Genomic DNA, 12,216 nt, shown 5'->3' on the forward strand with positions numbered 1-12,216 from the left:
GGTTTAGTCATAAAATAGACTATGACTCAGCAATAAAAAGTACCACACTGCTAATACACAGCAACACAGATAAATCTCAAAAACACTGTTTTGAGTAAAGCCAGACACAGATGAATAGGTACTATATAATTTGTATGAATTTCTAGAAAAGGCACCATATATGGGGATAGAAATGAATGGTGGTTGTGGATGGCCTGAGGGAAAGGGGGTATACCTAGAATGGGCAACAGGAAACTTTTCAGGGCATAGAAGATGTTCTGTCTGTAATATGTAATATGTTAATAATGTTGATTATACACGTGAATACATTTGTAAAAACTTATTCCTGGAGGTTTATACAGGATACTGTATGTAAATTATACCTCAATAAAAGTTTATGAGATAATAAAATAACAACAGCCCTATCTTTATGGGTTATAGTCCTCCTGTGTGCATTTTAAAAGGAGTAGCTATGGATGACTTAGCAGAAACTTCTAGTTCAACCGTTATTTTCTTGAGACAGAACTTTCCATAGAACATGGTGAATTGTGGGTGCTTTCATCCTGCCTTCTTCCAGTCCCAGAATCTGATCACCCTGTTGCTGATTCTAAGGAAGACCAGAAGCTGAGAAATAATATCAGCTACTGAGATAAAAGCAGTGTGACCTAGAGCAACAATGATTAGTTTTGGAGTATGACAGACCTGGTTTTGACCCCAAGCTCCACCACTTACTCTGGGACACATTGCTTAATTTGTCCCGAACCTTGGCTTCCAATTTTGTAAAACAAAGATAACCATTCTTGCCTGGAGTGTGATTGTGACGAGCAGTGCTGAGCTTTCTCTTTTAGTCACTTCTGTGAAGCCTTTCTCAATTTCCCCAACTCTTACAAATCAACTGTCTTCCCAGTTACACATTTTCATAGCACTTCTTTAAAGCATCCATCACAGATGTAATTTTGTATATACTCAAGTGAATGTGTGATTAATGCCATTCCCCACCCCTTCCCCCAATTGTAAGTTCCTCCAGAGCAAGAAGCATGTATATTTTTGCTTACCAGTACCTAGTACAGTATCTGGCACATGGCAGGTAAGCAATAAATATTTGCTGAAAGAATGAAGACTGCCCGATGAATGAAAATTTTTATTGTAATCAGTTCCTCTCCCACTTTGACAAAAGCAGGTGAAACCATAAAACTCTGCTATCCATTCCTCCCTCTCTCCTCTACTTCCAAATATATGCGTGAACACCCCACACTACCTACGGGGGCCTTCTTTTTTTCTTTCTCGCTTTCCTGAGTTCACTGGCACCAGATTTTACTTGTCTTACAACATGTGTGTGTGGCAAAGGCATTGAGAAGGGAAGTGAAAGAGGTCGGGTTTGCAGGGTGGGGGGGTGGGCATATGGGCAGATTTGCCTCTTAATGGCAGCTTTAAAGAGATAACCCTGCCCTTAAGGAGCCCAGCAGTAAGAGACTTTGCCAGTCATTAAGAAATCTGCAGCGGCCTTTGTTCGTTCATAAGAACTTTCACACTCAAGGGCATTCCAGGCCACCTATCACCGCTTTCCATCAAGGCCTGGGGGTTTCATGTTTATCTGTGTTACTCATGTGTTGAACTTGCTCCAGCCTCCCCCAGTGGCCAGGAGGCTTATTTGTGAAACCCCCTATCGCTTGGCAAGATTTGCCTTGTTAGAAAGGGGCAACATGGCAGTATATTGTTACTCTGCCTTCACTAGTGCTTTCATTTTTTATCTTATTCTCTGCCTTCTGAAAGCATGAAGGGAGAATACTGCCCAGATCTCATGGACTGGGACTGCTTATAGCACTAGGCAGTCCTCTATAGAGTCTGCCTATCACCGGCTTTAGTGTTCAAATATTCAAACATTTAGATGGAAAAGTGTATTGACTTACTTTTTTTTCAACTTTGTATTTTGAAATCATTTGCAGATTCAAAGGAGGTTGGAAAGAAAAAAAAAAAAAGGTACAGGGAGGTCCCATGCACCTTTCATCTTACTTTTTGTTTTTATTTACAAATGCAATACATGAGCATTATGGAATTTCAAAGAGTACAAAAGCATACAAAAGCGCATGTTCCTCCTCATTAGTAACAGAGTCAATATTTTTCTAATATTTTTCCTATGCACAAATGAATATATGGATATGGGTTGGTTTATTTATCAAAAACAGGATCATGCTGTCCAGCAAACTTCTTTTCCTTACCCAGAATCAAAGTAAAAAATATTTCTGTGTCGGTAGCCATAGCTGCCGTATATTCTTGTAAACAGCAACATAATAAGAGAGAAAATGTTTCAAACCCTTATTTTTAGGAAACATGGCATTTTTTTGGAAACTTGCTAAAGAAAAGTTAGTATAAGAATGAGCACACTGCAATTCCAGACTGACTTCTCAAAAGAAAAAAAAAAAACAAAACACATTTTCTAAGGGAAGCTCAGACTCTCAGACTCTTCGTGGTTTTAATCAAATTATCCTTGTCTGTAAACAAACACCTTCTCTAGGAGAAGCTGGAGATGGATCGTATCATCACCGGTCTGTCTCCCACTTTAATAATCGGTTGTTTCCATTCCTTTAAGTGCTTAATCTTCCTGTTTAGGAAAGTAAAACTTCTGCTACTTGTCTCAAAAATGACCTTTTGTCCAGTATGCTGAACGAGACTCAGGGCCTTCCTCTGGGATGAGAGAGATCAATTCCAATGAGGTCTCCAGGGAGGCAGTGGGAAGGACTCCCGGAACCCACTGTGTAGGTAGGTGGGAAGCCAGTCCTCCCTAGTGGGTAAGCACTGTCCGTGGCATGGGATCTGCTCAGTGCAGACTTGCTTTTAAAAAGAGAGGCCGGCTCGCTCCAGGCCCCCTCCAGACACCACCACCAAGGGCGGAAAGTGAAGGTGGGGCACTGGGGATTGCTCCTGGCTATTTTGATGGGCTCAGGTACTAGAGATGAGGCCCTTGTAGTCTTCATGTTGGATCCATCTCTTCTCTGCAAAATCCAGACCCCTCAGGACACTGGCTGGAGGGGATTGCAGAGTATGACAACAGTGCCAGAGGCTGAGGAGAAATAGCTGTTCAAATGGCCACAGGTCCCTCCCTGAACCTCAGAAAGAATGGAAAGCTCGACTTCTTCCCTCGGAGGAGAATCAGCGGGATTGAAGATGCCGCTGTCTCATCACCTGGCTTGCTACACGTTCTCTGCTACCCTCATGCTGAACACGGGCCCAGTCAAAGGCTCACCTAAATTCCCCTGACTGGCACCCTGTTTTATTTCTGCCAGGTCCAGGGAAATGATTGGATAACATGTCTGACTACTCCAAACAGGCTCTTAATGGGCAATATTCACTCGTTACTGTTAGCTGGAGTTGCCTTCTCCCACACTTTGCATTGTAGTTCTACCAGGACCTCTGAGCCTGAAACCCAGAAGTCATTGCAGACTCCTCTCTCCATCGGCCTGCACACACAAGGCCCGCTCTTCTGTACTCTAATGACTCTTTACGGCCACCCCTATGGTCTGAGGTCATTCATTCACTCGACAGATGTTCGAGTATTTGTGTGCCAGCCTCTGGGCATGAATGATGAGCAAACTCAGCCGTTCTTGTCCCTGCCTTCATGGCGCCTGTGGCTTAGGGAATGAAAGTCTTCATCTGTTTTTCCTAAGCTTTCTCACTGGATTGCTCTGTTCTCAGTTTTGCTAACTCAGTTCACCTCCATGTGGTCTCCAGCGCATTAAAAAGAAAACACCACCACCCCCAACCCAAGTCTTAATCTCATCTTTCTTCCTGATGGTATGGAGAAAGAAGCAGCACTAGGTGAAGTGGCGAAAGAGCAAAGGCTTAATTTTAACTCTTCCGCTGATCATCCGTGTGAGTTCTGGTAAATTTCAGTTCTCTCACTTTAAAAATGGAGTTGGAGGAGATAATACCAATGCTAAAATTTATACTGATTCTAGTCATTAGCTACAGCTAGGAATGGAGCTTTGCATAATTTTTAAAGTACTTTATCAAGATATGATTGCCATTTAAATAGCTATCCATGTTTAATGTATACATCTTGATGAGTTTGGGAGTAAGTATACACCCATGAAACCATCACCACAATCAAGGCTCCAAACACATTCATGCATGACCTTATTTCATCCTCATGACAACCCTGTGAGGGATACTATTCTCAGCCCCCTTTTATAGGTAAAGAATCTGAAGTTTACAAAGTTTAAGTAACCTGTGCATGCTCCCCCAGCTAGCAAGTGGCAGACCAGAACTCAGGACTAGTTCCCAAAGGGGAGCTCGTGTCTCTACATGCTGTTCATGAGCACGGGGGTCCTACACTCAGCACAGGATTAGACTGGAATTGACAGAGCTAAAAAGCTAAAAATAAAATAAATCACAAAATAGCTTAATAAAATGATTCCCCAAATCGCCTCTAAACCTGTCGGCTCCATGGGTCAAGATCCCTGAGCACTGATCACTCCTATCCATGGAGCTGGAAGGGAGTTAAGCCAACCCCAGAGCCTGGGGAGTGCAGGGGATGGACGAGAAGCCAGCCAGAGCCCTGGGCAGAGGCAAAGAGAGCAGACTGTGGAGACATCTGAATGGCTTCATTTTCACTTCCTCACTCTGCTTTTCCTCTCTATTTTTCTCTCTAGATCTCTATATCTGTTTTCCTCTCTGATTATATTTATATCTCCCCTTCTCTTCTATGTGGTGAAGTGAGACTTTCTTTCCCCCTGTCTGCCTTCTCTCTCATTCTCCCTTAGTTATTAGCAATATGATTTGGGGCTATTGATGGGCACAGAAGTTAAGCAGCCCGCCCAGAGGTCACACAACTAGTAGGGAACAACGCTGTGATTTGGACCCTGGCTTCTCAGACAGTGCTCATTGGCCACAGTCCATCTTGCTTGTTGGAGAGGCGGTGACTGTGAATAGTTGAAGGCAGTGAGAGACACATTGTAGCCTCTCTGCGAAGGTTACTGTCCTCAGGCTCAGCTCTAGGCAGATCACTAGTTTATTTGCCAGTGGTGACGGAAATTAAAGCACTGCCAGGGCATGCCTGAGCAATAGTTGGTGATTGCTTTGGGCTACAAACCTGGCTTTCCCAAACATTTGTTCCAGCCAGTGAGGTGTGCAAGCTGGAAAAGGCTGTTAGAGGCAGCATGGCTAAAGGGTAGGAGTGGAGGCTGTAGAAGTGGGGGAAGTGGAAGTGCAGGCAGGGGCAGATGCTGTGGAAAGAGGAATTGGAGGGGAAGAGCTGAGATTTGGGGTATTTTAGGGATTTAAGCAAGGCAAGAATGTAATCAACCCCCAAAGTGTCCATGAAGCCCTCACCAGTGCTTTTGAAGTTACTTCGTGTTTTTAAACATCCAGTTAGCCTTTAGAACGGTGTCAGGTGAGAGGAGTTCAGCCAATGAAGTTAGTCACAACTGGCGTCCACCTGAGAGCCGCATTGGCCTGATCTCCCCAGGTTCCGTGCTACACCGGCATGCTTAGAAGTCTCTCAGTGAAAGACGCCCATAGGCCCCCAAGGGAGGAGTGCTCAGCCCCTGGGCATGCCTTTTGGGAAGGCTAGCCCCGGTTCTGAATTCGTTTCCTGTTTAGCTCTGCGAGTGACCCCCCAGCCAGCTGTCCTCTGGCGTTCCCCAGCCTCACAGAAGGGGCAGGACACAGGTTTGTCATTTCTTTCCCCGTCTCTTTGTTCCTCGCTGATCCCACTTTTGCCCATAAATGCTGCAGCCTCTCTCCCGGCCGCTCCTTCCGCTGCTCCCCTTGTCATCTTTCGGCATTTCCCGCTTGTGTCATCAGCTCATCAAAAGGAGGGGTCCCCACAGTGACAGTGATAAGGGGCCTTCCAGCAGGTCCGCCTGTGTATGGGCTGCACAGAGTGCCTCGATGGTGAAACAATGCCCAGGGCATCTGTAAAGTCTTGGTGGGCGGGCGCTCTCAGGCCAGCACCCCAAAGTTGGCCTCTGCTTCCTGAGAGCTCTTGGAGGGCCGTGCAGGAGGGAACAGCAGGTGGGAATCTTCCTTCCATCTAGAGGACCTGAGGGAGCCAGGCTGCGGCAGGTACTGATTGCAGGGAGAGGAGGAAGTGTATAGCCGCGCTGCCTTTGCCCCCAGGCCAGAGGGTTGCCCCAAAGGCAACTCTGGAAGTGCCTGGGGAGTGACCAACTGGGCTCTAGGGAGCTGCTGGCCCTGAGCATCCCGAGGTCTCTGTCTGGCCACATCTCTTTCCTTGGCTGCTGTCACAGCAACTGGACTTCCTCCTGTCTGTGACGACGTTGGGTGAACATAGTTGTGAGATTGATGAGACACAGACTGTATCTCATTGCCCTTCACAGCCCCCGGTGTTTACTGTGATGCTTGGCACATAGTAGGCATTCAGCATGATTGCTGCCATCTGAGAAAATTAAAACAGGAAAATACAATTACCATTAACAGGCTTACTACCCAATCATTGCTCAGGAGAAAAAAAACAAGTAAGGTAAAGAATGGAGTAGGGAGAGAGAGAAAAAAGGAGGCACCCGGAGCATGGGGTACTTCAAAGGCAGAGACCTGGGTGGGGCATTTCAGTCCCCTCAAACCCCCTCCTGTCTGAGAATTAAAAAAAAACAAAAACAAAACAAAAAGCCAAAAAAAAAAAAAAAACAAAAAAAAAAACTGGAGGAGGGAGAAACAGAAGAGTCACCAGCCATGAGGGGATAAGCTGGCCAGTGAAGGGCAGGTTCTTTTGCTGCCAGCCCCGAGTCAGGCTACCTTAAGCGCCTGTCCTGTCTGAGACTGTGGCTGACATGTCTCCCCAGGTGAATATAAAAATACCCAAAGGACAGAGCCCTTCGGCAGCGGTTGCTTTTCTTCTTTGAAGTTCACAGGCTGAAACAAGTTGCCTCTTCTGCCTCATACACAGAGAAAACTCCGGTAATACAGCAATTTTTTCCCTTCATTTTGACTGAGTCAAATAAGAGTTTGTCCTTTTAAGTTGTCTGCAGAAAATGTAAATTCTAAGCCTGAAAGTCATTCAGAAAATACTAGCAGGGCATACGGAAGGCAGAGTGACTACATGCCAATTAAAAAAGGTTGCCTGGATTTTGTGGTGTACAATAGGAGCTCCAATAATCAACAGCACCATTTACAGAGATGTGTTTGCCTTTTTGTGTTTTAGCAAAAGAAAAAAGCAGGAGTAAATATACTTGTCCTCGTCTGGATTTCTTGTTACAGTGGTGTGATTCTTTAAGATTCTCCCTGCAGTATCGGCTTTTTATTCTTCAGAAGAAAAAAAAAAAAAACTGTTCAGAGCAAGTTGTTTTATTAGTAAATGTTAGTTCCTGACTTGTGTGTGTGCTTGTTGGAAGGACTAGTTCAAAGTCCAGGAAGAAACAGAAATGCTCAGTGGTTAGGGGATAAAGAATTTTTTTCCTGAGAGTATGACAGAGAATGACTAAGTGAGGGACCAGGTCGAGAGTCAGATTCTGGGCACACCCTGCTCCTCCCTCCTCATTTTTGACCAGCTCTTCTCTAGATGAAGGAAATAATGTTTCTAGGCCATCTTCAGAAGGAAGTGAGCACCAGGCCCATTGCCTCCTGATTGAGAAACTGTTCTCAAGGCTGATTTATCCTTCCAGACTGCAGGGCTCTTCTTTAACAGTGATTTCAAAGAGTTAAACTGCTTCCATATGTCCAGCATGAGAATGGAGTTTGTAGCCTTTGGCAACCTCAGCTGAATCCAGCTGCAGCTGCTACCTGTGTGTTCCACTGTGTGTGTGTGCGTGTGAGTGTTCTCACACACACACCCGCACGCCCGTGTGTGCAGTGACATCTGAACCATGTTCCGACTGTGTCAATGAAACTGTTATGTCTTTGTTGGGGAGATATTAATTCTGAGCAATTACAGCTCCCTCTCTCCTCATTCCCTCCCACCCCTCTCCCCTCCCTTCATCTGCTCAGCAAGGACCATGGACCATGTCAAACAATATACAACAGAGAAGAATGCAAATAAACTTTAGTCTGCATCGCCCAGCAAAGCAGTTAGCCGCCCACTTGCAAGATACTTAACTCTTGTACACATGATACACAAAGAACGCTAGCTACTTTCACCAATCCCTTTAGACCAAAAAAAAAAAAAAAGCAAAAGAACTGATCCTTGTCTTTCTATCTGTGAGGTTGCAGTTCCTCCTGCTAATAAAGGAGCTTTCTCCCATGATGCAGTGTGATAAGGATTGGCCTACATGTAGTCCAGCAAGCCACCGCTGATGTTTTCTTGATTAGGTGTCTTATCTTCCATTGAGCTGCATCTGATGAAGGTTGCTGACAGCATAATGGCTGGGAAAACGTCGGACAGCTCCATAAAATGGCAACTATGTTATGACATGTCAGCCAGGACCTGGTGGATGGTAAGTTTGGCATAATAACATTTTTTCACCCACCCCCAAAACTTCCCTCCCTTCTTCCTTTCGAGCTCCTCCTTTATTGTTCCATGCACGTGTTATAAAGTTCGCTGCCTGTGGAAAGTTCAAGCTCAAGTTGTGGGACCCTGGGGTGCCTCTGCACACCAGTGTGCTAGATAGGATTTCCCTGCTATTGTGGCCGGGGGCATAGGCCTTCTTTTTAAAAAGGCAGCATGAGTTTTTGTTCACTTTTTTTTTAAAAAAAAGAAAAATGCAAATGGTACAGTCGGTCCCAGGCCGGCTGCTGTGAAATATATGGAGGTGGGGCAGTCAGTAGGGGATTGGAGCCTTCTTGGCTAATTGTTCTTGCATTGGTCTTAAAACAGAGTAATGTACTTCTTTCTTCGGCTCCTCTGAATAATGATTTAGATAGTGTATTGTATCATGTTGTGTGCGGCTCCCTCATCAGTATGCGACTGTCCCCCACGCTTTGCCTTAATTTGGAATCCACCTCCCTTTCAATGAATACTGTAACTGGAGCAACCACTGATTACTATGCCACTCAGCGTAATTAAATTTAGTTAATGAGGATATGCATATTCAGTTCATTATTTTTCTTTGCTCAGGCAAATGTGTGTGGGTTTGTTGTTGCTGTTTTTCCCCCCTTATATTTGTCCAGCTGCAAATGTGGGGAAGAAGGAAAGGAGCATAAAAATTCAGGGCTATTGGTGAATCCTGTGACTCAACTTTTAACATAATATTGGGAAGAGAGAAGTTGTAACTTTCTATAATCAGAGTGCTGGAATGAGAGGTGGTAGTTTGGGGAAAGAAAACCTTTCACATCCAAAAAGTGCTACATGATAAATTTCAATATACTGATTTCTGTTGTGTGGACAATGGTCTCTTGTATGCAATAGTCATGATGAGAATGGGGAATCCTTCCACAGGCAAGCATTTAATATGACTATTAAATTCATCACTGGGTTCATTCATCTGAACATTTACTTTCTTTTCTCATTTTCATTTTCTTCTTTCTTCTTCTTTTTGTCCCTTTCCTTTTCTGTCTTGATTGCTTTTACTTGTTTGCTTCGATAATTATGGTGCTTACTACAAGGGCTGTTTTTCTCACAATTAGTACAGTGGAAGACAATGGGCACTTTATTCTAGGTGGGGAGGGGTATGGCCAGCCCTGGTGGTCAGCTCATCCACTGTGCCCGGACAGAAGGGAGCTTGGTCTGATTAGTCCTGGCTTCTGGCATTGCCAGGCAAGAAGGTTTCTTATGAATGTGTTTGAATTTCCTGAGAGCTGGATGTTATGCTGTTGCTCCCAGGCGTCTCCTGAAAGCTCAATGTTCAGGGAAGTTTCCCTGGAAGCTGAGTCCGTCTCCACACCCTTTCTCATTAATGTGAGACGTGTAAACCTGCAGGAAAACTTTGCTGCTGCTGCTACTTGTTGCTGTTTTGAGTACTCTGACTCAGAAAGAAAGGCCAGTTCCTCAAGGAGAGACAGAAACCTCTCTCTCTCTCTCTCTCTCTCTCTCTTTCTCTCTTTCTCTCTTTCTCTCTCCCCCCTCATCCCCATTTTATTCCTGATGAAATAGGTTTTACAAGTGATATAAACTCTAAAGTGGCAAACTGTTATTTATGGTTGTATCTCTTACTATACTTTAGTACTGTGCATGTACATGGTGAAATCAACTGGCAGATGCTTGGGGGAAAATGCTGTGAAATGTTTGTGTAAAAGATTTGCTTTATGTGACAATACCAAGGCTTGGAAGTGATGTTTTAATAGTTACCCTGCCTCTTAACTGTCATTTTAGGTTGTTCTAAGAAGTGAGTTTTAAAAGCAATATTCTTACTAAATGAAACATTTTCTGTTGGGGAAAAGTCAAAAAGTTTACTCTCTACAATTTTACTGAAAAACTGGGATTAATATGGGTATAGTAAGCTAATCACTATTAATATTTTGCCATTAAATGTCATCATTCTACTTCTGTACAGTCAGATTGCAGCTTCTCAAGAGAAGTATGCTGTGAATATTATTACTAAAGATTTGCATAAGCTGATTATTCATTTTTAGAAATTGTGGTCTTTTATTGCCGAGAAGATGCCGAGTATGTGCAGGGACAAGTTCAGAGGTAAAATATTAGGCTAAAAATTATTATATAATTTATTTTGATATTTAATCTTCATTAGGTTACATGAACAGTATGTAAGTTTCTTATTGGGACCATTCTGTTTTACTAAACTTTGTTAATTTGGCACCAGAGTGTTTAAGGGATTATTATTTAATGTGTCACTGAAAACTTGGAATGACAGATGCTTTGTGGAAAACATAATTAATCAAACTAAATGATTGCTTATCTTTAGTAATACATTGGAAGAGAGAGAATTGAGAAGAGAGACAGAACACATGGGAGTTCCTTTCACATGGTTCCCCTGTTTTGGATGTGAGGAAGATTTTTTAATGTGTTTTAAGGTTTTTACAAACTCATTTATTGTGATTCTTCTCTCACCGTGACACTGATTCTTTTATTTTTATAATAACTCTGGGGTCTTTGTGTAAGACAGGATATTGTGTCCTTCTTTGGCTTAATCAAATGAAATTTTAGTAACCAGATCCTGAATTCCAAAGCTGCAGTGTTAACGTACCCAGGCAATTGCTTCCTGACTTATTGTCTGTTTCAGTTAGATTCTCTTATTGTGTGACAATGATCATAAATTCTACTTGACAGGGAAAAAGCCCAAACAAGACGTAGTTGTCCAATTCTACATCTGTTTTCCTTCCTAGACGGGCATGTTTTAGTAAAACAGAGGGAGGAAAAACATTTTATTGAGACAGCTAAAAATAAACAAGTACACGAAGAGTAAACTCCTGTGTGTGTATGTTAAATATCATCTACCTACATTCAGTTTTTAAAATGATGCATCCTTATATGTTTCACTTCTTTAGATTATTTTGTATGTGACTTCTTTCAAGGAGAAAAATCATGTAAGCAGTTTAAATTACAGTTGCTTGGCTATATTTAGAGTTCTGTTGATGACCTTTCACATTATTTAAAAATACCGCTTGGAATGTATTAAAGACATATCTCCTAAACAGCACTATTTCATTAATAATGGTTATTGATGGTGCTATATGTTTCCTTTTAAACCACTTCATAAATAAAACTAACAAAAACAATTTTTGGACTTTCCATTCTATTTTGTACTTCATGTTTAAAGCTCTCTGTAAGACTTAGTAGAACTTCTTTGTCAGCTATTTGGAACTTCAGAGTAGCAGGTATGCACTAGACATTATTATTTTCTCTAACTTTCATAAATCGAATCCTTTGATCCCACCAGAACCAGGCCAGAACATTTGTAAGTTTACTTTAATCATAAAGGGTAATTATTTGAATATTAATCTGTACAATTAATTTGAAAATTAATTTGCCAGTCTATGCAACTTGAAATTCTCATAGTCTTGTAAATAGTAAACACAGTGAATGGGCATACAAGCACAAAAACTGAGCTAGATCCTTTATTATCCAAGGTTATTCTTAGTTGAACACCAATCAGTCTGCTCAGTTGTAATGTACTTTTTATTTGTCTTGAAAGAAAATCATTTTTACTTTTTGAGAAGTTAGTGTGTTAAAATAGTGAACCAAGTACCCTCACATAATCTTATTTTGTTTAAGACAATGTTAATAAAAGTGACAAATCCATCAATTGTTTGCTAGACTGTTTCAATAATCAAATTTTGTTCTCAATGTTAATTTTAATTAAGCAACTTGGCAATAATATCAGTATATGTAGACCACATTGAAAAGATTGCTTTCACAGCAAATAATTCTCTAAAGCCTTTGAGAAGTTG

General features: G+C 42.3%; 1 protein-coding gene and 1 long non-coding RNA gene across 14 annotated transcripts in view; one reads left to right on the plus strand and one right to left on the minus strand.

Moving 5' to 3' along the window:
• Positions 1–1,929: 1,929 nt before the first annotated feature.
• LOC141408657 (uncharacterized) overlaps positions 1,930–12,216 on the minus strand; it is a 35,695-nt gene continuing 25,408 nt past the window's right edge. The window contains exon 2 of the long non-coding RNA XR_012424698.1: positions 1,930–6,376. This is a non-coding gene — a long non-coding RNA (uncharacterized lncRNA). The remainder of the gene's footprint in view (positions 6,377–12,216) is intronic.
• The window catches only part of NFIB (nuclear factor I B), a 452,087-nt gene continuing 448,106 nt past the window's right edge, over positions 8,236–12,216 (plus strand). For all 13 annotated transcript variants that reach the window (XM_045373242.2, XM_045373244.2, XM_045373249.2 and 10 more), the window contains exon 1: positions 8,236–8,366. In XM_045373242.2, coding sequence (XP_045229177.1) covers positions 8,271–8,366 — 96 coding nt within the window. In that variant the 5' untranslated portion in view covers positions 8,236–8,270. The remainder of the gene's footprint in view (positions 8,367–12,216) is intronic.

This window comes from Macaca fascicularis, chromosome 15 (genome assembly GCF_037993035.2).
Source record: "Macaca fascicularis isolate 582-1 chromosome 15, T2T-MFA8v1.1".
Taxonomy (NCBI): Eukaryota; Metazoa; Chordata; class Mammalia; order Primates; family Cercopithecidae; genus Macaca; species Macaca fascicularis.